This window comes from Brienomyrus brachyistius, chromosome 18, assembly GCF_023856365.1.
Source record: "Brienomyrus brachyistius isolate T26 chromosome 18, BBRACH_0.4, whole genome shotgun sequence".
Taxonomy (NCBI): domain Eukaryota; kingdom Metazoa; phylum Chordata; class Actinopteri; order Osteoglossiformes; family Mormyridae; genus Brienomyrus; species Brienomyrus brachyistius.
This window is the reverse complement of record NC_064550.1, coordinates 10,564,173-10,588,497: the sequence shown is the minus strand read 5'-3', so window position 1 is coordinate 10,588,497 and position 24,325 is coordinate 10,564,173. Positions and strand designations below refer to the sequence as shown.

At 42.5% G+C, this 24,325-nt stretch overlaps 1 protein-coding gene across 4 annotated transcripts in view; it reads left to right on the top strand.

Moving 5' to 3' along the window:
• Positions 1–24,325, top strand: part of LOC125713506 (rab effector Noc2-like) — a 71,882-nt gene that overhangs the window by 23,213 nt on the left and 24,344 nt on the right. For 3 of the 4 annotated variants that reach the window (XR_007383606.1, XM_048984708.1, XM_048984709.1), the window contains exons 7-9: positions 9,221–9,386; positions 21,931–22,044; positions 22,622–22,777. Coding sequence is in view for 3 of the 4 variants with exons in the window: in XM_048984708.1 (XP_048840665.1) it covers positions 9,221–9,386; positions 21,931–22,044; positions 22,622–22,777 (436 nt within the window). In the remaining variant the exon portion in view is untranslated. Of the gene's footprint in view, positions 1–9,220; positions 9,387–21,930; positions 22,045–22,621; positions 22,778–22,977; positions 23,617–24,325 lie in introns of those variants that run through there. The other variant, XM_048984710.1, reaches the window with a different exon arrangement.

Genomic DNA, 24,325 nt, shown 5'->3' with positions numbered 1-24,325 from the left:
ACTGAACTCTCAATAAGATTCATGTAACATACATGTAGCTCTTTTACTGCTCTGTAAAGAAAAAAAATGAAAGAATGCATCTTAATTAAAGCTGAAAGATTGTGTCTTAAGTGCAAGAAAGAATTTGGACAAAATTAATTGGCTTCCGATATTCCATTACACCTCCAGGTATGTCCTTTACCCAGAAGCGTCCTCTCCTTGGCAGATTCTGCGTTTGGTGGCTCTCATGGAGCCTGGACGATCTGTTGCTGCACAGGTTTCTCCCACAGTCTGTGCAGACTGCCGTCAAAACTAATTTCACGAGACACTGGCTCTCACATATAAATTTTATCGTTCCGATAATTAAAATGGCGGAGGAACTTTGTATAGAGAAATTTCCATTTCAATTGCTACTTTCGAAGATCTGTGAAGGCGTGTAGGTAGACAAAATCCAGCCAGGAAAAGCTTAAACTAGATCTAGTTACGCAATTGTAATTGCTATTGTAATTAGTCTAATGATAATTGTGTACAGCACGACCCTCCCATGGATAAGCATAATATAAAATGGTTTGGATAACTGTCTACATTTGGTAAGACAATGCAGTTGATACTCAAATGCGTGGTGTTTCCAGGTTAAAATCTTTGATTGTATTGTGTAATTGCAGCTGAACTCTTAAAGTGAACTTGTTCATGAAACCATGCGCGCTTCCTCTTAGCTGAAATTCTTGCTCCATCGCACACAAAGACACAGGCTACCCAAAGAAATATATAAAGCAGATTCTTAATGAAAGAGAACTGAGCATATCGCAGATACTTTTGGTGCTGCAGGATAAATTCCTTTAATACTCTACTAGAAGGAAGTCCTACATTTCTTTGCTTATCTGGACACTGTGGCAACAGGCTGTGGGTGAAACTGGCAGGTAAATCTAACATTCATTTATCAAAGAGGGGAAAAAAATGTCGAGACTCCAGTGCATTAAAAATGAACGCAAGCAATTTAAATATAGTTATGTATACGCTTTTGTTATATAAACCTTTGAATCATCACCCAATGAAATGAAATGTTTGTGCAATAAACCAAGTCTGATAATGATTGGTTGATGTGTTCCGACTAAAAGAACAAACATTGCCTATGTAATTATAGCAAGCTGTTTAAAATACTATTCATAAATAAGGTTTTTGAAGTTTATTAACTGATAAGGTAAAACAAGTAACTGATCCATATTCCGGAATAATTACAAACACATGTTGCCTGTGAATGTTTTACAGACAGGGAGGGTTCACCCAGAATGCTCCCGAGTTAGTAAAGCAGTTTTTGAGCTATACATTAGTGCCAGAATGCTATGATGGGCATTGTGAAGTTGGCCACTAATTTGACTAATTAAAACAGGCTAACAGGTGCAAATGCAGCACGGTTCACAGCCCTCGGACGGCAGATCCTGATTTTATTCAGCATTGGACAACGTTGGAAAATGATTTATTTTATTAAGCTTCAAGCAACTACTTGGAAAGGTAACATATTCAGAGCCCACCGTTGCAGCTGCAGGCTGTTCCATACATGCTCTCAGTGAAGGGCATCTTTACTCATGCAGGCAGGACCATACGCACACTGTGTCTCTTACAGCCTTGCTATGGGGTTTACTCTGAAATGGGGGAGCAAACCAACTGAAGATACTAAGATCACAGACAACATACTGTGTAGGAGGGAATGGTGCCTGTCTTTGGACTTTTTTTACTTTAGGTCAGGAGTAGCCAGTCTTATCCGCAAAGGGCTGGTGTGTGTGCAGGTTTTTGGGGGTAACCTGTAGGTCAGCTGTTCAAACCCAGGTGTGACGACTTTTCAGCCCATCAGTCCTCTAATTAATAATCCGATTAGGGAGTTGCAGCGAAAAACTGCATACACACCGACCCTTTGCGGATAAGACTGACCATCCCTGCTTTAGTTAGATTAGTTTAATTAGCAGATCTACGAAAAGGTAAAATGTAAATGATATAAGCCAGTATGTATAACCTTCTCTGATGGAATCGGTGTTACGGCAAAAGAAATCCAGTTCCAGTTTAGCTGGAAATCCAGTTTAAACATGAATTTTCCTTACAGTTTCATTGTTACCCACCTGATTGTGTGGCATCTCTCTACAAATGGCCCATTATTTCTGTTTACATCCTAGGTGTTTGCAAAATCGCTCACTTTGTATATGTGCAATTAAAATAATTGCTCTTATCACTGGTGTGAAAGATAATAAAAATTAACTGTGAACATTCACAGTATGTGTTTAGAGCTTAGCAATTTGGTATAAAAAAAACCTAAGATACCTGTTTTTTCAAGCTATATCTGTTTGACGTATGTTTTATGTTAAATGTGGTAGACACAGGGTTAAATAAATAAGTAGCGCTTCATATAGACTCATTCTCAGATATGAAATGTGTAACATTTCTGTTACTAACATGCGAAATGAAACTGCTGCACAGACACTGGGGCGACACGTGAGGCTTGGACCTTCACTAAATCACGAAGGGGGTCAGTGTTTGTGCAGTTTGCATGTTTTTTGCACACATTCTCATATGTCGGACACGCATGCATGTGTGTGTGTGTGTGTTTGAGCGCGTGTGTTTGTGCATGCCCTGTCATAGACTGGCATTCCATCCAGGGTGTCCGAGTACCTTGTACCCTGCACTTCCTCGGATAGGTTCCAGGCTCCCTGTGCTGCTGCAGTAATTACGGAAAATGAATGCATCTTCTTACACAATATTCCCAACACGCTAATATCCATAATTATGATGCATTTGTATGCAGTCGCACCTGCGGTCCTTATTTATGAATGATTTTTTGCACCATGTATGCAGCTTATCTTGCGAGCTGTTATTCATATGTGAGTCAGTAACTAGGATGTGATACTTTTAAAGCTGCACTGGTCGGCATGTCGGCGCATTCTTGTTGAATGAGCGAGCACGTGCAGGGCGGGGGGCGGGGGGGGGGGGGTCACCGTACTGTCTCAGATCTCACCCTCAGACGGCAGATTGTTTGGATGTCTGAAGAGGCATTGAGCTTTAATATCACTCATGAAAGCCAAAACATTTTTTACAACCAGGATCTTAAATCCATGCTATAAAATGTCACTTGATTCCAGACCTGCTGTTTACATCTCAATTAACCGCCGCTGCCCATATCCAGGCTAGAGTTAGAATCAACAGCAGTAATTTGTATTTATTTCACTCCATTTTTGTCTTGTAAGTCATTCTCTATTGCTAAACTTGGTGCAGGAGAGTGTCTGTTGCCATTGTCATTGCATATGTTTTTAGACATGTAAAAACAGATGGTATGATAATAATTAGTTCTACCTGGATTAATTAAATTGGGAAAACATGAGCAAAAAAGTTGGTCACACAAAACCATTTAAGCTGATTCAAAGGGGGCCATTTACATATGTGCTTTTCTCTGTACGCTAAGGCCTTTGCTCAGCCTCCAGTGGGAAGTGGGATAAGGTCAGGCGAGTCAAGTCCAACAACGGCTGTACAGAACAATGGAGTTTCCCAAGTGGCATTTCAAGCCATCTGCCATCAGTAAAGCTAAGGAGTATTTGAATTTTGCGTTTCCATTTGATGTCTTGCTGATAAGGGCCAATGTTGCTTGTTTTGGAAGTTCAGTCAAGCAGGATGCGATGGGCTTTTTAATTCCGTCTCTCGTATGCTGTATTAAGTTTTTTTCAACGCTCAGACATGCAGCTCGACTCAGTTACAGAACTCTAAACACACAGACAGTGCGAAACAATACAGACAGTGTGCAGTGGATGCACTGGAATGCTCAGGCATTCGGCTTGACTCTGTATTGGAACTCTAAGGACAGTGCGAGACAACACAGACAGTGTGAAAAATCGACAGTGCAAAATCAATACAGGACAGTGGCAGACAATACAAACAGTGAAAAACAATTCAAGACAGTGACTTGTATAAAGTGCAGTAACATGTATAAAGCGCAGGTGCCGCGGATGTGGCTGCAGTGAGAAATGTGGCTGTTGGAAATTAAAATGCCTTTGAAACAGAAGCTGGTCTTGAATCTGATAGTCAGTATTCTGATGCTGCGAACCCTCCTACCAGTCTGCAGGTGCGTGAAGATTTTGTGGATGGGGGAGGCTGTCGTCCTGAATTATAGCCCAAACCTTGTTACAGCAGCAGCTAAGGTACAGCTAGTCAGTGGAGGGTAGCTTAGTGCTTGTGATCTTCTGAGCAGACTTCGTAACACTCTGTACTGCCTTACTGCACGCAGAAAAGAGAAAAGTATTTGCCTTTCCTCTCCTTGTATTTCAGAGTAAGATGTACGGTACAGCTTTATCTTGGACGACAATGATACCTGATGCAGCTTCACCTCCATGCAAGATCAAGCAAGCACGCCATTTTCTTGTTCATCTCGTTTATATATGAAAATTAAAAAGTCACCTCGCACCTCCAGCCGAAGGTGGACGTCTGTGGTTAATCTGAAAACCCACAAGAAGCAGGGCTGGATTAGACATTTATACCAGAATGTCAAAGCAGGCACAAGTGTTCGATGAGAGAACAACGTTTCTTTCTGGTGTGGTTGTGTGTGTGTGTGTGTGTGTGTGTGTGTGTTGGGGGGGGGGGGAGGCAGATTTAAAGTCACTCAGTCTTCACCCATAAATCACAAAGTTCCAGCACATTTCATTCCCCTCCAGACTCCACTTAATAGTCAGAAAGTGACCCGTCTTTAGCATTTGCAGTGTTTTCTCTTGGTAAGTAATATCACCAGGCCCTATGTAATAAGTCCCGTCTCAAAGATTTACTGTGGCGAAGGGTTGTTTTGACTGGTGTTGAAGAAACCTTCCACAGATATGGAAACCTCATGGCCAGGCATGTACTCACGCGGTGTTCTGGCCAAATGCTCAGATATTCTGCAGCAAAGACTCTCCATGCTTCCATGCTGAGAAGACACATGATGATCGAATGATTAATCAGATCTGCATTGTTTATTGCTTAGTGTTTATTGTTTACATTTTACGCACATTGAATGCAGAAGGCGTAAATGAATGTGCATGATAATTTGCACAATTTTCTAGTTCGGTGGAAATGAGCTTCCTCTGCAGAGTGGCTGGGTTCAGCCTTAGAGAGAGGATGAGGAGCTCGGACATTCAGGAGGAGCTCAAAGGAGAGCTGCTGCTCCTCCGCATCGAAAGGAGCCAGTTGAGGCGGTTTGGACATCTATCCCCGGGGAGGTGTTTCAGGCAGGTCCAACCAGGAGGAGACGCCGGGGCAAACCCAGGACACCCTGGAGAGATTATATCTCTCACCTGGCCTGGGAACATCTTGGTATCCCCCCCCCATGGAGGAGCTGGAGGAGGTGATGGGGGGAAGGAGGTCTGGGAATCCCTGCTTAGACTGCTGTTCCTGTGACCCGACTCCAGATAAGCAGCAGAAGATGGATGGATGGATGGATGGATGGAGGGATGAATGGATATAGTGATGTACAGCTGGGACATTTTTATTTAAAAACATAGATTTTATCCCCATAAAAAAGTGTACCTGTGATGCTTGTAGCTGATGCCCTTCTAAAGAGAAGATCAGATCTTTATGTCCTGAGCCATAATCAGCATGAACAGGGACATTTACAAAACAAGCAGAGCGGCCTCATTAAAAAGCTTTGGGTCATTTGTTCATAACAATCATAGCTTACTATCGGCACTAGCATGCATGTATTTCTGACATATAAATCAGGCCTTCTGGCAAAACCAAGCATGAAAGTGTGCTTTCATTTCACTTACTAGGGTTTGCACTGTGAGCATGTACAGATATCTGTGTGAATATCCTGCAAAGGTTAAGTCACTGTTGAACATTTACCCTGATTTCCATACCTTGGCATGGTTTCTTTGTTATCATTTTAACAAACGGTAGGTAAGCTAAGAGTGCACATGCTTTGATTGACCGATCCCTAATTGACATTAAATTTAAAATGCTTTTAATTAAAATGACCTAATTGCTGTTTTGAGTTGCATTCATGTTTCTGATATCCCAGCAGTACATCATGGTCAGAATGAGATGAACATTTGTGTTATTTATTTGCCAATCTTTGTTGGGTTGGGAAACCTGCCTCTGAGTTTATAATCATTTTTTAGGTGAAATATATCAGAAAATCTTTACCCTTGCTGCCTTTTTTCCTCGTGTCCCCAAACGAAGTCCCTGCATATGACTGCATTACTGTTTTCATGAGGGCCAATGCATCAACAGCAAGTATGTCAGCATGTCACTCAGTGAGTACATTGATTTCTGCCCAGTCAAACTGTACCTTCTGTCCTATCTAATCAGTGTATTTCTGAGAGAAATTGTCTATTTTCACATCAGTGCGAACGTGTTGGCTTCAGCTCAGAATTCCAGGTGTACCGTCCCACACAATGTAATGCGACTGAGAGAATGAGTCATCTTCTGGTACTGGGGGGAAATAATTAGCGTGTTGAAAATGGCGGCAGCGCTGCCCTTCGAGCTGCTGGGGTCGTGAAGGGAGGAACCGGGGGCCAAGAGATGCTGAAGGGCAAGCGGATGGTACCATCAGCCAGCTTCGGAGCTGGTGCTGCCAGTCCTGACATTTCGGAGCCTGTTGCCTGGCAGTTATAAATTCCTTGCTGTGAGGTGGCCAGGGGGTGGAGCAGAGGTGTCGCTGAGTAACATGAGTCACGGTGATGTCATGAACCCCTTACTGTAGAATCCATCCATCCATCCATCCATCGATATTCTAATTGTTTATCCTGGTCAAGGTCATGAGATTTTAGTAATTTTTATCTCTTTATTTCATACTACATCTTTGATAAATCTGGTTTCAGGGAATCTAAAATTAAACTAAAATTAAACTAGCAAACAAATACCGTGCTCGGAAATGTCTTTTGTGCCGTGCATAACAAATATCAAGGCTTCTCCATTCAGGCAGACAAAGAACCAATCAAAATGTGTTGGATTTCTCATTTTGGTAGAATCAACTGCCGTTTTCATGATAGGGTACAAAGTACCGACGCAATCACTGCACGCCAGCCGGCGCAGAGAAAGTATTAAGGAAGATGAGGCCAAAATGTTTCCGCATATTCTTAGTTCTGAAACAAAAAGAAATATTTAATTGTTTTCTGATTTACAGCTCCTCCGGCACATATTTTTTTCATTCTTATTTTATACATCAAAATAATGTGCTTAGTGGCTGTGTGATGTGAGGATGGATCTTCAGTGTTTGGATCAGGTCACATGACTCGTCACATGCATATGCACCACACGTGCCGATCGAAATGCTTAACTCAAACCCGTAGTATTAACCTCCTGTATTTGCATTGATTACCCCATTTGTTTTTTCTTCCTAATGTAGCTTGCAAGTTTTAAACCAGTCAGAATCCAGATTTAAGTTCCTTTTCAATTTCTTTTTCACTGGCCAAATTAAAGCTTCACTGCTTGACACGAAGAACCTTTTTTTATCTTCATTATTTTATGAAGTACAAAGAAATTACGTCTGTTCACGGACCACGGACCGAGTCACATGGTGCAGATGCATTGACTGGGCTCTGCAGGGTATGTTTCATTTAAGTGTCACCTTTACGGGGCTTGCGGGCTGTGAATTAACGTGCCTGCTAATTACCCGCTCATCCAGCAAATGCATTTCCAATAGGAGTCGTCGCATGCCTCTAAGCTGCAACTTAAATCTACAGATGTGCAGCAGACCTGCCCAGGCATTTCAGTGACCCAGCTGCACCAGATTTCAAAGGTGCGATTTCCTTCAAGAAGAAATGTCGTTATAAAGCTCATTTATGAGCCTTTAACCTGCAGAACACACACAATTAAGTTAGATGTTCTGTAGACAGGGGCGGCGCAGCGGTTAGTGTCGTTGCCTCGTACCTCTGGGACCAGCGTTCAAGTCTCCGCCCTGACTTCATGTGTGGAGGTTCCTTGTTCTCCCCCATGTCATTGTGGAGATTCTTCCAGTCCCCCCCACCCACAATTCAAAAACATAAGGTGAATTAGAGTTGTCAGCTTTCCCGTATATGAATGTCTGCATGAATGTTTTGTGCATGCCCTGTGATGAGTTAGCACCCCATGCTGGGTTATTCCTTGCCTTGTGCCCATATCTTGCCGATATAAGCTGCGCACCCCCCCGTGACACTGTGTAGGACAAGTGGGTAGAGAAAAGAGACGGACGGAATTGAAAAACCAAAAAATTTCTTGAAGGTGCTTAGAGGGAGACAAACACCAGGCAGCCGTGACGTGGTGTCTGACGCTTGCTGTAGTTCTGGATTGTTTTCCTTTTTTATTTGGTTGTCGTCTTCGTTTCCTTTAACATCGATACTTCTTACGTTACAGGTCATTGTTGGTTTCAGTGTTATTAGGGGTGCCTGTGCATGCAGTGCACTCTTGGCAGTTGACGTTTCAAATCTCATAGCTGGTACAGTGATGTCACCAGTGGGCCCTTGAGTAAGACCCTTAACTTAAGCTTCTGCTAAATAATTAAACATGATACATGTTCTTGGCAAACTTCAGGTCATCACACCCGCCGACTGCTTATGAATAAATAAACTCGTACATGTTAATTCCATACTTAATGAGATATTCTACTGAGAACTCTCCAGGATAAACCATTACTTTTTAAAATGGAGTTTATTCTTTGAAAAGCAACTAATCTTTGCTGCTGAGTCAAATCATTTGCATTTTCCAAAGAGGGTCTTTTCCTGTAAAGGAAAATCACTGCATGTGGGGGATGAATACGTTTCTGAATTTAGCGCAAGTTTAAGTTTTCTTGCTTTAAGTGAGACGAATGGTTCTTTCGTGATATTTCAATCTCTCCTTTAGGCTATGTAACCAGCTATGGACACTGACAGTTGGTTATGTGAATAGCTGTCCATTATGTAATAGCTGGACTCATTTTTTTTTCCATGTAGTGAAATCAGCCCAATTTTTACTTATCGTTACAGTTTTTAAAAATGGAAACCGTCATACATCCAACTAATGTTCTCTTATGTAAAAATCATGCAATAATTGTAAAATGGTGGTTTTGGGTTAATTGTTTTCTAGTTCTCCTTATGTCTGGCAATAGTCCCTGATGGAAAAAAGAAGATTTTCTGGGGAGCTGCCAAGATTTTTCCCAGCAGTGGGTGGGGGGGGGGGGGGGGCTTTATATATTTTGTTGACCAGAGGTGACAGTCCGATTCTCGACTACGAATGTCTTTTATTTAACCCTTTTTTCCTCTTTCTACTCATCTTTTATCAGGTATGGAAGCGTTCAGGAGCCTGGTTTTACAAGTCACTGCCTAAGTACGTGTGCCCCACCAAGGAGGCGACGTGGGGGCCTGGAGCCATGCCGCGCAGTGCCGAGAGGGGGGGGCCTCCGGTGACTGCCACCCCTGGTCGCGTGTGCAGCTGGGCACACGGTAAAGGTCAGTCACACCTTGCGTGCGCTTTGAGGCAAGGACAGAGGGGCACTTGGCGCCTTGTACAGTGCGCTACCGAAATATTACTTTCTGTTTGACGAGAGCATATAAACCTCAGACTTATTGCGTGTTCAGTCTGCCATGCAGGGCTCTGCATTTCAGGTATTTTTCATAGCTGGCACCTCACTAACGAAAACTTCCCGTTTAGAGCGTTAAACTTAACGTTAAAAATACGTTATACTGCAGCCCGAATGTCACATGTAGAAAATACATGTCCAGGTATGCACTATTGCGCAAAATTGTGGAAACATCTAGTGATTTTGGCATTACGCTTGAAAAAAATTCGACACGAATATTGGCGGTAATGTTTATAAACAATCAAAGAATGTTACAAATATCATACATCAGATGATTAAATAAGTAACTGGAGCAACAGTTGGATGAAGTTAAAAACTGAAGTGTTTCCACAGTTTTAGCCACAAGTGTGTAGTGGTATGGGGTGCAAAAATGTCAATATTAACGATGAAGAAGTATAAAAACAGCATGATGGGTAAATAGGCAAAATTGTTGCCTCACACCTCCATGGCCTGGGGGCTTAGACCTGGTCCCTTAGACCTGATCCCTTAGACCTGGTCCCTTAGACCTGGTCCCTTAGACCTGATCCCTTAGACCTGATCCCTTAGACCTGGTCCCTTAGACCTGGTCCCTTAGACCTGGTCCCTTAGACCTGGTCCCTTAGACCTGTGCAGGCTTCTTCTGGCACTGCACACGCGTGCAGTAGGGCTGATTGGGATTTCTGTCTATAGTCTGTGATTGGTTATTGTGTGTGTTTGTGCCCCTTCAACGGACTGACTTCCTCTCTACCCATCCTGGGCCTCTATAATGCTCCCCCCAACCCCCACAGTGCTGAATAAATGGTTGGAAGATGGATGCAAATTAGTAGGAACAGATTAACTTGCCTTTATAAAATAAAATTGAGCCAAAAATAAATAATAGTATAGTTTTACATCCACTAAAAACAACCCACAACCCACAAGAATATCTGCAAACTCCATGCATGCAAAACCAGGACAGAGAGCCTATAAGCCTGGAGACAGGAGAGCCGTGGTGCAGCCCATGGAGATGCCGCAGACAGTGGAACTGAACGGGCCTTTGCCAGTGATCTACTGCTGCAGCATTTTTTGGGTATTGAACTGCCTGTTTTACAGTGTGCATTCCCGCCTTTATGCCACACACTTTGAAGGGCCACTGCAGCAGGAATTAGATACCGACGCTCCTGGGTTACGATAGTCCGTGTTACGATATTTACATTTTACGATGGATAAATGTTTTTTTTACTTTCAGTTCATTAGTCAGTAAATTACATGGGATGTTCAACACATTTATTCAACATATTTATTATGAAATGCACTTCCCATTAATGACTAAATAAATGGCCAAATGTAGGCCAATGTAAGCATTCTGAGCATGTTTTATGGAAGGCTAGACTAGGCTACAATGTATATTAGGTTAGGAGTGCTGTATTGAAATGCGTTTTTGCTCTGCGATATTTTCACCTTACGATATTTTTGACTTGCGAAAGGTTTATCGGAACGTAACCGCATGATAACCTAAATAGAGGCTATGTTTCTACTTAGGATGGATGGAAAGATAGATTTCTGACATTTGATCTGACTGCAGCAAGAAACTGGCTGATTTTAAACACTTTTCGCGACACTGTAAAATAGTTAAGAAGCTGACAATCAAATACCCAGCCTTTTAATTCCAGTAGCTGTATGTATTTTGGTTTATTGATTTGTTTGCACTGCTGGTCTGTAGCTGAACGCTGGATATCCCTCCATGGCATCCTGGCAGCATGGGCAAGTTGCAGATGCGGAAACCTAATTTTATGTATCCTTTAGCTATGTATTTGCGGTGTCGTAAATGGAGATCCAGTACTTGCAACCTAATAGAGCCTTTTCCCCAAAGCCTAATTAGCACTGTGTCCTCTGATATAGCCGTCCAGTAATTTATATCTAATGGATTTATATGCTACAAATAACAGACAGAAAACTAATGTGCTATGTGAAAAATGAGCACCGGAGGATTGAAACAGGGTCAAATTCTCAAATATATCAAATTTACTGCTAGGCAAACTGCTTATATTGATTTGGAAATTGGGAATAACAGGGAAGGCTGATCAAAATGAATCATTTATCTGAATTAATATCTGGCAAAATCAATGCTTGCTTGTCACCAAAGGCTGGCAAAGATACATTTTAGGGTTACGTTTGTACGTTTGTTTTCATATCCCAGATAAGGAAAATACATTCTGATTAAAAGATGTTGGGAAATACATAATGTAATTTGAGTACAACTCACTCTTAATTTAGGAAACTTTTTATTTTTAATGGAATGTATCGACATGCATTAACAAAGATGTCATCGTTCAGTCCACTTGAAACTTTATCCTTGGTAAGTCTTCTGCTGTCCCTATAAGGCAGGTTTAGTAAAACACTGCAGCAGAGCGATAGCATCACTCTCCTCTTACACGCTTCCCAAAAGAACGAGAGGCTGGAACCAGTTTGCCAAACGGAAAGGAAACTTTGTATGTGATGTGACGTATCCCTTCCCTGTCTTCCTAGACTCAGAAAACCAACATTGTCATTTACACTTTATTCTGGCTTCTTAAACGCATATGAGGGACCAGTTAATACACCTTTTCAGGATGTATTTTTGTTTGCTTTTTTCCAGCAATCGATGATACTTGTGAGACAAGCTGTATCAGTAAAGCAAGTAGCAGCATCATTGCCCACCATGACCGCGTAAAGAATGGGCTACTGTCCTGATTTTTTTTTACCGACATTTTTGTAACAGAAGTGCAAAATCATTCTCCATTTCCAATGATTATCAACATTAAACATTGTTTTTTTCTTTGGCGCGAAGGGCTAAAATTTGAAAGTGTTCAATAATCACGGTAATAGCATAGCGTGTCCACTGCAGGTTATTCCTGAAAATTTCAGGGTCTCTTAGGGCACTCAAATATTTTGCAGTGCAGTGCTGGTGACATTTAGCAACTGCAATCCACAGTACATGTTCTGTATGTAGTCGGCTGCCCAGACTATAATGGATAAGACCTCAGTTCATCTGCGTGCATCAGAAACACGAGCAGTAGAACTGAAAAATGTGGTTGTCACACCGGCGCTTACACAGTGTGAGCTTTTCAGTGGCGCGTGTGACTCACGGCTGGCCAATGGGGGCTCAGCACCGGCGCGGGACAATCAGCCTGGCTTGCTGGCAGCAGCTTTGCCTCGTGTGGCCCCCGCTTTACCTGGTGAAGGTTAGCAAACAGCTCCAGAAAGGCCGGCTGCTGGCCGCCATCTGAGCAAGCGCACAGCGCCAAATGGCCAAGAGGGGATCAAAACATATTTCGGTTCTGTTGGTCAGAGTGTGATTTTTCACGTGCATAGAACATCAGGTCTGTACAAGACAGAGGTGAACAAAAGTGGATCGAAATCTAGATATTCCACAAATTACACCATTCCATATGAGCTGTTTATTCCAGACAGCTATGAATAATACCATACCAGCTGCTAATCTACTCCAGACTTTGCTAGTGGCAAGTCTATATCAAGCCAAACATCTATATAATAATAGCCTAATGTGGATTATGTTCTCACAGTTTATTGGGTGTTTCACAAACAGATAAAACTCTGCTTCATAACCTTGGCGTAGGAGAGAGTTTTATATTGGGGGGAGGGCCCGTAATCATTTAAATATTCAAAGGTTTCTTTATAAATCAACCCCCCCCAATTCCTATGCCCCTGTTCATAACAATACTCATTCAACTTTTTTTTTTGACCAGGAATGAATGAAACCATAACTGCATTTGTTTCTTGAAATGAAATTAAAATTGTAGATTTGCTTCTTCCATGGAACTGTACTTGTGCTAAAGAGTTGAGTTTATGGTTGGATTACAGTCCGGGGCCTCGCCACCGGATAAATGGAATGGTTAGTTGAACACCTGAGTGTCTGTGCTGGTGTCAGCCTAGGGCCCCCAGATAAGTTAAGTCCCAGAACACTGAAAACTCTTTATACTCCAGAGCCCTCCAAAGTAAGACACTGCAGCGGACTGCAGCCCTGACCGGCTGCTCTGACAGTCTCAGCCGTGTTTGCATTCGTGAACCTTACAGGATTGTGGTTTTATTACAGGCCGTCCTTTGGTTTTTTTTTTTTTTTTTTTAAACCTTCTGCTTCAGCTGCGTAGTTTAGCAAAGCCGGAATATTTAACCATCTGTTCCTTAGTGGTTCACTGAAGTGTTGGATGCAGAAAGCAGGCATTCCACAGAATTTGCCTTTAATAGCATTATGTAAGTGTCCGTGTATATGTAATTATGAGATATTTGAAAAAAGGTTTTCGCCGCTGATCCTCTTATCCAGTCTTGGATCAAACTAAGTGTAAATATAGAGCGATTCAAGTGCCATTTGTGCACTTTGATTGTGCATAACTGAGTCGTGGGCCAGCAAATTAATGAACTGACCTCCTTAGCTGTTTCTCATTGGAGTAAAACCTGGCAAGTTGTCAAGGAGAATGTGAGTCTGCCATGTGCCGCTATTTTGTTTCACGAGATCAGTTCAGTATTTTTAGCATTTTCAGAAGCGCCATGTTTACTGTTCAGTGGATGCAAGTTTTAGATTTTGTTACAGTCAAAGATATTTGTATTCTGTGATTGCATGTGATGTTTCCAAATATGCAGTTCAGGCTCATTTTATCCTTCTGAAAAGTAACACTCCGTTTCTAGTTTCGGTTATTGAGTTAATTTAATCGGTTCGGTACGTATGACTGAAGTGAAGTGCAAACTCAAAAGTTTAACGTATCTGCATATATTTTCCGCACAGACATTTTCTTTTTATTAAGTGTCATGATCTTTCTGACTCATTCAGTTCTGTTCTTGCCATTTTAATATTAACTGTAGTTGTGGTCATTGACACTCAACAGGATACTAAACACAAATATTTGGTGTTTAATGTTATTGCAAACTTGTTACTAATTAAAAAGCACCCAATGACACTGCTTGGCAATGAACTTTTTTTTTTACTCAAAACAGCTCTTTTAGCTGAAAAATGTCGACAGGCGAAAAAGTCTGCAGTCAAACAAATTAATGAAGTAAAGATTTTTATTAAAAACCAATAAATTTGCAATATTTTTACTGGATTAAGCAAGGACACTTTCAGTGTGCACTGTTTTAATGTGACCTTCTATAGCACAGGCAGCAATAGTGCCAGCATTACAGATCAAGCCTGTCTCTCAGAACTTGGTTTCCACCCGTTTTTAAACTCATTTGTATTACCTTGTATATGGGCAAGAAACACTGGAAGCCGGCCGCTGAACTGAAGTCATCACACCCAGCCGCTGCATCTGATATCTCTTGCAGTTGCTAAATGTCACCCAGCTGCCACCCGAAACGGTCCCTGAGATTGTTGAAAAAGCCCTGAAGCTTCTGGACAAGATGAAAACAGACCAGGATTCATGTATTATTGTGGTGTTTTTTCCCACCTAATTATGTGGATCATCAAGCATTTCGATTCCCAAAAGTATCAGATGCAAACTATGGTGGAGATTTTTACAAAAGTGCGTAAAAGTATGACAGAACTTCATATTCTTTAATGATGCATACAGTTCTACCTCTCGGTTTAAGGTATAAAATAACAGGCTCGTCTGGTATGAGTCATTAAGGAAGTGATCATTCACTGGTGCAGATGCACCCCCGTATCACAGAGGAATGAATTCTCACTGACATTAAGGCTGATTTGATTTTCCCTCCCTCCAGTTCCGACCTGCACTTATAAGAGCCATTAGAAGTAGTGTTTCGTCTTTTGCTTCGTTAGTTTTTGTTATGATGTCTCTTGTTTCTTGATTAGCACCTTTAATGAACAAAGTTCAGAGTTAAAAGCCGTATCTTCCGCATTAAACGTTCATATACTTACCTGCTTGCGTGTACAGGAGTAAGTCAGTTAACATTTTTCGATCTTTCGCAGTCGCATTTCGTTTTTTACAAGCAGCATGTTAAAAGGGAGCCATTTATCAATCCTCTGCCAATGGAATATACTGAAATTTCTCAAAGGGCTCTAATTGGCTGTGAGTAATAACTGCTCTTGACTTTTTAGGCAGCGCCCCCAAGCCTTGGTGTATCATTTGGAGCTGGCACTGAGTGACGTGCACTTGTGATAAACTGTACCAACCAGAGAAAAACACCATTCTGGCATATACAGGCAGTGTGTATGGGTTAAGAATGCCTGACATGTACTTACAAACAGACTGCTACAAAGCCTGTTAAATTAATAATTCGGGTTAAATGCAAATGGTTCATAATAGGGTATAAAAATGATTATTGTTATGTTCTGTATTATTATTTTTCCCGCTTACCTACAAATTGATCTCATTCATAAGCTACAGTAGGACACTGTACCTGTACATGATCCTCTGTAAATATGTATGGAATCTTGCTTAATAATGCAGATATTTTTTGCAGGTGATCGATGGTCATCTGGTGATCTGGTAACAGAAAACGATTTGATTTTGTTGGTAAATGCATTAAAAGTCAGACTCAAGTCAGTAGTTTAGCTTAATTAGGGTTAACCAATAAGATCTCCAGAGATGCTAACCTTTGCCTGAATGTAGTGAAGGAAGGAAAAGAATAGTGATTGTTTTCTGTTGGTTTTTGTTTGGCTTTTTATGGGTTTTTTTAAGTTTTTTTTTTAACCTCACAAAGCTAAAATATCTGTGAATATTTGTGTTCTGCTCTGTAAAATCAGTGCGAGATCTAGGTCAGGATTGACAGTGAACTGATTTGTTTATAACTTTGACTTTATGATGGGCTGGGCCAGCCCCCATCTGTAAGGCTTTTTGTTTTCGTGTTTCTGTCCATGTCCACAAATTTCCTGACGTGATGTACCTGGGGGGGGGGGGGGCAGCAATCTGATCTCCCTATAGGTTTCTTCTCCCCTCTCAGCCCCTCGTGTCCCCAAAATAAAGGCAGCCATTCAGCTGCTGTAGGGGCTCCTCGACGGCTCCTCTCGCTGTCAGCTGCGAGAGACAAAATGTAACCTGGTGCTTTTATTTGAAGGTGCAGCATATTGTATGAGGATTGACAAAGTCGTGTTGATCTATAAGATTACAGCACAGCCCAATTCTGTGACACATACTCTACGACCTGTGGTACTTGCAGAAAATCTTATACCTGATGTGACAGGCTTTCAGACAGAGCAGCGAGCAACCCCCCCTTCCCAGTCCCTGCCTCAGGTCCATGGGGACTCATGTAGGCTGACAGTGTGACATTAATAACAGTTAGAACAGGTAGCAGTAATAAAACACCACAGTAACGAGATGAAGCAGCCAGGAGGCCTGGTGTGAGCAGGCTGTCCTCCAGTTTGCCCGCCCTAACTCCACCTTCCAGTGAAAGTCCCACCTGAATGTGGTCTGGACATGCTCTCGGCCCAGCCTTCCGCCACAAAGTGCGACGCTGCCAAAGCCGCTCCTCTTGATGCGTGTTGTTAAATTGTCCATGGACTCCAGTCAGCTGCGAATAGATGGTACAGGTGAAATAGTGCGTGTCGTTTGCTCGGCAGGTCACTGCAATAGGTTCTGACTGCACTAAGGGCTACTGGGAATTCAGCCGCTAGTATATTCATGTAGATAAATGGGTCTGCATGTGTTTCAGTAAAGAAATAGCAATGCATGTCCATCCATCCATGCATCCATCCTTTTTCTACAACTCTTTACCCAATATAAAACACGGCACAAGGCAGGAGATACGGAGATACCTTGTATGGGATTCCAGCAGAGGTCAACCGCCTTTTTTTTTGGGGGGGGGGGGGGGGGGGGGGGTGGTGATGGCTGATATGGCGGCAATTTACTTAAGTAGAAAAATAAATGTCACACAACTGCTTAATTCTAAATATTTATTTAACATTAATAACATACAAAACCAGTAATAACTTAACGCTGAATATTAATCCCACTTTAAACAAGAAACACTTTAATAGAAAGTAAACATGAAACAAAAGCAACAGACAATACAACAAGTATTTAAACGCATTCGGCGCTATCACTGTGGCTTTTCATGATTCACTTTATGACAAATGTAATAAAACAATATGTTTAAAAATTTAGATAATTCCAGCTTTGTAGTGATGTTGTTCATAAAGTGAAACTGATGCGATTCAGTTGACTATTGGCCTATTGATTCAATTGACCTCTAGATTCCAGAATAATCTATTTGACATTCCATCTGTCCATCTGCTAACCACTTATGTAATACAGAGCGGGGCATCCCTATAGACATTCTCAAGCCATCCGGTACATCATTGGTCTTCGTTGGGGACGATGCCTGAACCACCACACGTGACTCCTCTCAATCCAGAGGAGCGGCGACTCTGTCCTACCAGATCTTCAAACTCCTCCCCCTTTCACGAGGAACAGGACCAGCTACTCTACAGAGAAACCTCATTTCAGCTGCTAGTTCTTCCCTTTGGTTTGACCTTTGGTCTTTATCCTCAGTTTATGGTTATCGCCGAGGATCGGGATGTAGATTGACCAAGGAGTGCGACTTCATCCTGCTTTAGCCTCCCCCTCTGTGCTGAAAGTTCAGTCCCCAAAGCAATCTGCCTGTCATTCTCCTCCTTAGCGTCATTATGGAACAGGATCTTGAGGTACTTACACTCCTCCCCTAATGGTAGACTGTCCCCCTCTCCTGAAACTAAAGGAAGTGCCATCACTTTGGGTTTGGAGTTGCTGATTCTCCTGTCACAGTTGGCATCAAAGTTGGCATCAGAGATTTCAGGATTTTAATCCCTCAAAGTATTTTTTTCCCCCGCTTGACAAAATGCAGAGATTTAGTCTAAATTCCAGGTCCTGCCACCCCCTCCTGTAACGTCCAGTGGTTTTCTAGACCATCTTTTGAGCAATTTCTCCAAACTCCTTCCAAGAATAAACGTTAGCCTTTTTGAATTACCTTCACTGCAGACTTTTTCGCCTGTCAACATTTTTCAGCTGTCTCAGGAGACCCCCGTCCAAGCATTGTCTTGATGGTCTCTTTCTTAATCTTGCCTCTTTCCTTCACCACCGGTGTCCAGCAGTAGGATCTAGGGTTACTGCAGTGTCAAGGACTGATCGCCTTCTAACCATTACTCACTGCAGCCATTGTGATCATTGACACCTTGCACATTCAGTCTTAATTACCCCAACCTCGATATCCATTATGTCTTTCTGGACGTGTAAGTTGAATTATTCTCGCACTGAAGCTTTGGCTTGACATTCCCCGCAAGCTACGATTGCCCCTCTGAATTGTGCGCCCCGAATCCATCAAGTAGTGATCAGTTGAAAACTCTTGGCCTGCTCTTCAGCCAAGTCCAAAACACAATGCCTGATGTTAGATGATACGACTACAAGGTTAATAATTGATTCTTAGCGTGCTGGGAGTCTTAGGGAGCCATGGTGGTGAAGCAGTTAGCACTGTTGCCTCATACCTCTGGGACCCGGGTTCGAGTCTCCACCATGGCCCTGTGTGTGGAGTTTGCATGTTTTCCCTCTGTCATTATGAAGTTTTCGCTGGGTACTCTGATTGTCCCCCCCGCAGTACAAAATCATGTCCTGGCTAATTGGAGTTGCCAAATTACACACAGGTGTGTGTGTGTGTGTGTGAGTGCGCCCTGCCTTCTGCCCATAGCCTCCAGAATAGGTTCTAGACCCCTCCTGACCTTGAATAGGACAAGCAGTTTCAGACCATTGTGTGTGTGTGTATGTTGCTGCCGAGGGAAGTGTCCCAATCCTGCCAATGATGTGGAGAGACACCTTGGTGTTACTCCTGGCATCCTGGTGTGGGGAGCCATAGGATATGACATCATGGTGTGGGGAGCCATAGGGTATGACATCATGTTGTGGGGAGCCATAGGATATGACATCATGGTGTGGGGAGCCATAGGGTATGACATCATGTTGTGGGGAGCCATAGGATATGACATCATGGTGTGGGGAGCCCTAGGATATGACATCATGGTGTGGGGAGCCATAGGATATGACATCATGGTGTGGGGAGCCATAGGATATGACATCATGGTGTGGGGAGCCCTAGGATATGACATCATGGTGTGGGGAGCCATAGGATATGACATCATGGTGTGGGGAGCCATGGGGTATGACATCATGGTGTGGGGAGCCCTAGGATATGACATCATGGTGTGGGGAGCCATAGGATATGACATCATGGTGTGGGGAGCCATAGGATATGACATCATGGTGTGGGGAGCCATAGGATATGACATCATGTTGTGGGGAGCCATAGGATATGACATCATGTTGTGGGGAGCCATAGGATATGACATCATGTTGTGGGGAGCCATAGGATATGACATCATGGTGTGGGGAGCCATAGGGTTTGACTTCAGCTCATCTCTGGTAGTGCCCCTGACAGCACAGCACTACGTCAGTGACATTCTGCATCCGTATGTCTTACCCCTCCTGAGACAGCACCTTTTCGACAAGATAACACATAGCACGTGTGTCTGTGGACTGCTTGGATCATGTTGAGGGCCTCCCATGGCCAGCCAGGTCCTCTGATCTTTCTCCAGTGGAACATGTGTGGGACCAGCCTGGACGTCAACTCAGACCCAGTGCCAATCTGCAGGATCTCGAGGGCCAGTTACAACAGCTGTGGGCCGATTGGCCTCAGGAGAGGATACAACAGCTGTACTAGTCCCTCTCACACTGTATTGCCTCATGTATCCAGGCCCAGGGGGCTGCCACACCCTACTGACATGGGACCTGCACTTTATAATCACTGCGATACAGTCACATGGACTTTCACCATGTGCAGATTCATTTCATTTCCACCAGTCCGTCTGGGTGGTTAACTTTTTTTTGTCATTAAGTATATTTTGAAATTAATTGGTTGTGAATAATTGGTCATGTGCTCCACGTAATTAGCTGGATTCAGCTGTATTTCAGGACACCAGCACAGCCTATATTCCGAAATGCTCATCTGGTTCATACTGAATGATCCGTCATTAAAGGGTTTTGTCGACTTCCTCGTGTGTTGGATTAATGGGCAGCCGCAGTCTAGCTAAACACCTGACTCGCCTGCCAGACGTGGAGTTGTGGCAAAGACAGATGGAAAGTAGAAGGCATGGTTTCAAATTAATAAATGGAATTAACTGAGTACTTTAGAAATTTATGTTTTTTCCCCCTCTAATCCCTTTAACTGGCATGTTTATACCAAATCTGCCGTTATAAATTGGTCTGGCAAATAAACGCTTCTGCTTTATTTTTTGGTAGCCAGTTCTTGCTAATATTAGATTTAGCTTAACACAATATGTACCTGTTAATACAGAGTGACTCACGTAATTCCAGTACGAGCTCAGAGTGATTCACAGTCTAGTTTAAGGAAGTTTAGAAGAGTCCTTATGCTCGTAACTGGAACCAATCAGTGAAAGGCAACTTTTTTCCCTTAAAATGTGCCGATTACTCATAGATGACATTTTTATTTTGGTTTGTGTTACATTCGCGAGCTTAAAATGAATTTCGTGGCCGGTGGTCCTGTCAGTGACTGGCGTAAAATCTGAGAGGAGTGAGTCAGCTGTGAGGCAGAAGTCAGTGCTCTTTGAGGTCTGCTCACCAGGACAGATTGAGAGGCACATTGGGGCGCCGGATGGAGTTTTTAGCGGGCGAGGGTAGTAAGAATATGTGGGTAGAGAAGGGTCGATGCAAATCACAGCGGCGCGACAGTGCCAGTCGCCCAGACTGATTGAAACCATGGCAGATGGGAATGGAAAATTGGAAGCTGGGCTCTGGTCTTGACTCCCCTCCAGATAAAAATATTCATTTTCAGCTTGGCCTCACTCCACTGATAGGGACGAGCATGTGCCCGTCTGCTGACGACATCCAAGGTGGTCCCTTGTAGATGGAGCGGCCACCTACGGCTGCGTGTCCCTTGCCCTTAGCGAGGGGCCGTTCCCACAGTGTGGCCCTTTGGCGTCTGTCCGTCCATTTCCGTGCTAAGGACAGAACGTAAACCGCAGCTGTTATCGGGCACCGTGTTAAAAGGACCTGTCGTTAGTTAGGGTCCGTCCACAGGCTTGACTAATCAGTTCTGTGCCACTTGTTTTTTTTTTGGTGGAGTCTGTTAGGAAACAGACACAGCTTGAGTCCGGTAACCTTTCCACTTTGTTTGTGGAGTGCATGTTAGCCAAATGCCATACTCAGGGGGAAACAGGCCCCTGACTGAGGTAACTGCTGCACGAAAGTCCAGAATATTGGGATCATTTTAATGGAACCATTTATTAAATTGTCTAAATGTGATCATCTGTAGGCTAAATAACCTAGAGAGGGCTGGAGATTGCTCATAAAAGCATTATTTTTTTTTTGCCGTTTATATTTGTCCTTTGCTTTACTCAATCTCATCACCAAATCCAGTTAGCGGCAATGCCCTACCCATGCTCTGTAAAAATGAAGGGAGCTTCTGGTCCTCTGTAATGGACGTGCCGGTAACTGATGGCCGACCCTCTGCCTGTGCAGTGATCTCCAGCGACAGTGACAGTGAGTCGGAGACCAGTGAGTCCAGCCAGGAGCACAAGGCCTGCACATCCAGGTCTCTGAGTGACCCGGCGGCCGCAGAGCAGGGGAATTCAGGTGAGCTTCTCCCACACGCCACTTACAGACATTCTCCCACCTTTTCCGCCAGGACTTTCCTTGCGAATAACAGGTGGCATTGACTACTGCAGCCTTGTCACATTCGCCAAGGATATAATTACTCTTAAATGCCATTCGACAACAGGAGCATCCATCACTTCCACGACGACTCACAAATGGCCATTAATCCTGCTTATTTGCCATTTTAATAATACTGGGCATCTGTTTGCCTGCTTTTATGGGAACTGTAAAGTTCATAGTAAATAAACTGAATGAAAACAAATGGGAAATTTTAAATGCGCCTTCAAATTTCTGACCTTTTTCTTAGAAAAACAATTCTGCCTTTCCTTAGATAACAACATTCATAGGCGAAGTTTGACAGTAAATAAAAGATCATTTTGGTGGTGTTCTCTGATAAATATCTGTACTTCATTCTGTGTTTCAGCATCAATAGGTATGCAGTATTATGCATTTATGTCTGTCTGTATATATGATAATATAGTGACACGATGGTTTCATTATATATAAATGCTGGCTTTGGGTTCAAAGTAAAAACTGCTGTTTTCTTTGATCCTAGTGTTCTCTGGGGTTCTGGTGCAAACAGCCGGCTGCGTATCCAAGCCGGTGGGTGGTGCTCTGTTCAGCAGTCACTCCAGCCTGGGCAGCGATCACAGCGGCGGTGTCTCGATCGCCGCGGAACTCGCTGACACGGACTGTAGTCAGCCTTCACTGAGTGAGTGCAGCAAAATTGACTCCACACATTAAAGACCGGGAAGGGGGGGGGTGGTCAGTAAATAAATCTCATTGGCCTCTATTTGGCGTATAGAATAAGGAGACTCTTGACATGTGATTCACCCCTCACCGGTGATGCTGGGTAAGCTGATCTATAACACAAGCAGCCACCTAACAGTACATAATTTTTTCCACGTATAGGTTTGATGACTACATGATGCGCGATTTGAACACATTGTTGACCGTTTCATCGGCGCACGATCTCTTCATTATGTAATAATCAAAACAAAATTTAGTCATCCTTTACAGCAGCACTTTTTTTTTAAGGAATGTGACATTTTAAATTTTAAACGTAGATTTTCTTAGGTGGTGTTACGGACAACCTTTGGGCTGTGTAGTTAGCACTGTACAAGATCTTCATTTTAATTATGCTAATCAGTCTTTACTAGGCAGAGAGTTATCTCTCTGCATTCTTCTCTGATTGTTGCTTTTTTCCCCTCATCACAAAGGCCCCTAATGATAAAAAACATTTCATTGGATTGTTTTCCCCTTGTAGAAAATGTTTGCATAGCAGGAATGTATAAAGACAGATCATGTTTATTAACACCGATATTCTGAAAAGGTGACCATAATTAACCCCCTGCATCTAAATTTAAATGAAATACAATTTGTTTCCTAGTGTGAAGATTAAAATGCTATACTTATTTAACATTTTTCCACATTACCTCATATATACATACACAAACAATAACTATTTTTCACAGTGTGATTTTTAGGATTTCATTTGTCTATAACCACGTAACGAGTAGAATAATAAATTGATGTTTGTTGCTCAGTGTTGCCTGTTACTGCTCTTCACCTACTCCACAATGTTTATGCATGACAGGCCTGAGCAGTCTGTCCCCCCCACAGCCCCCCAGCTCCCCCTCAGCTATGTCTCGTAGGAAGATCAAATTAGGCCCCATTTGCACAATGGCAGTGTGTGAGGGAGGTACTCATTCATGTTAGTCATTCAACAAGCTCCCCTTGAAATAACAACACTTTTGGCATCTATGTTTAAAGGCATTGATTCTTGGACGTAAATCATTATTAATTCAATTATGACTAAATTACTAATTTTATATAATTTTATATTTATTTATATAATATATTTATATATATTATATAATCGTGGGACTAGTCATCTTTTATCACAAACTGATGTTTTATTTTCCCTTCTAAGAATACTTGAAATACTTTTAAAGCTCTTTTAATCATACAACTTGTCTTTGACTTGTCTACCACATGAATTTGCTGGCCAATTGAATATTACAAGCATACTTAAAAATGTTCTATCAATGGAATGTTAACACAAGAATTCACAGGCATTTATTGATTAGCTTAATGGTGATTAATGGTGCCCACTTCCTGTACTGTATAGTATGCAAACTACATATAATTTGTGGATAGACACTTTTCATTGCATGCTTTATTGTAGCACAGTCTGCTGCTAGAGGATTTTACTTTATTCACAGGCAATGATTGCTGTGTTTTTCTCCTTCAGTGAATA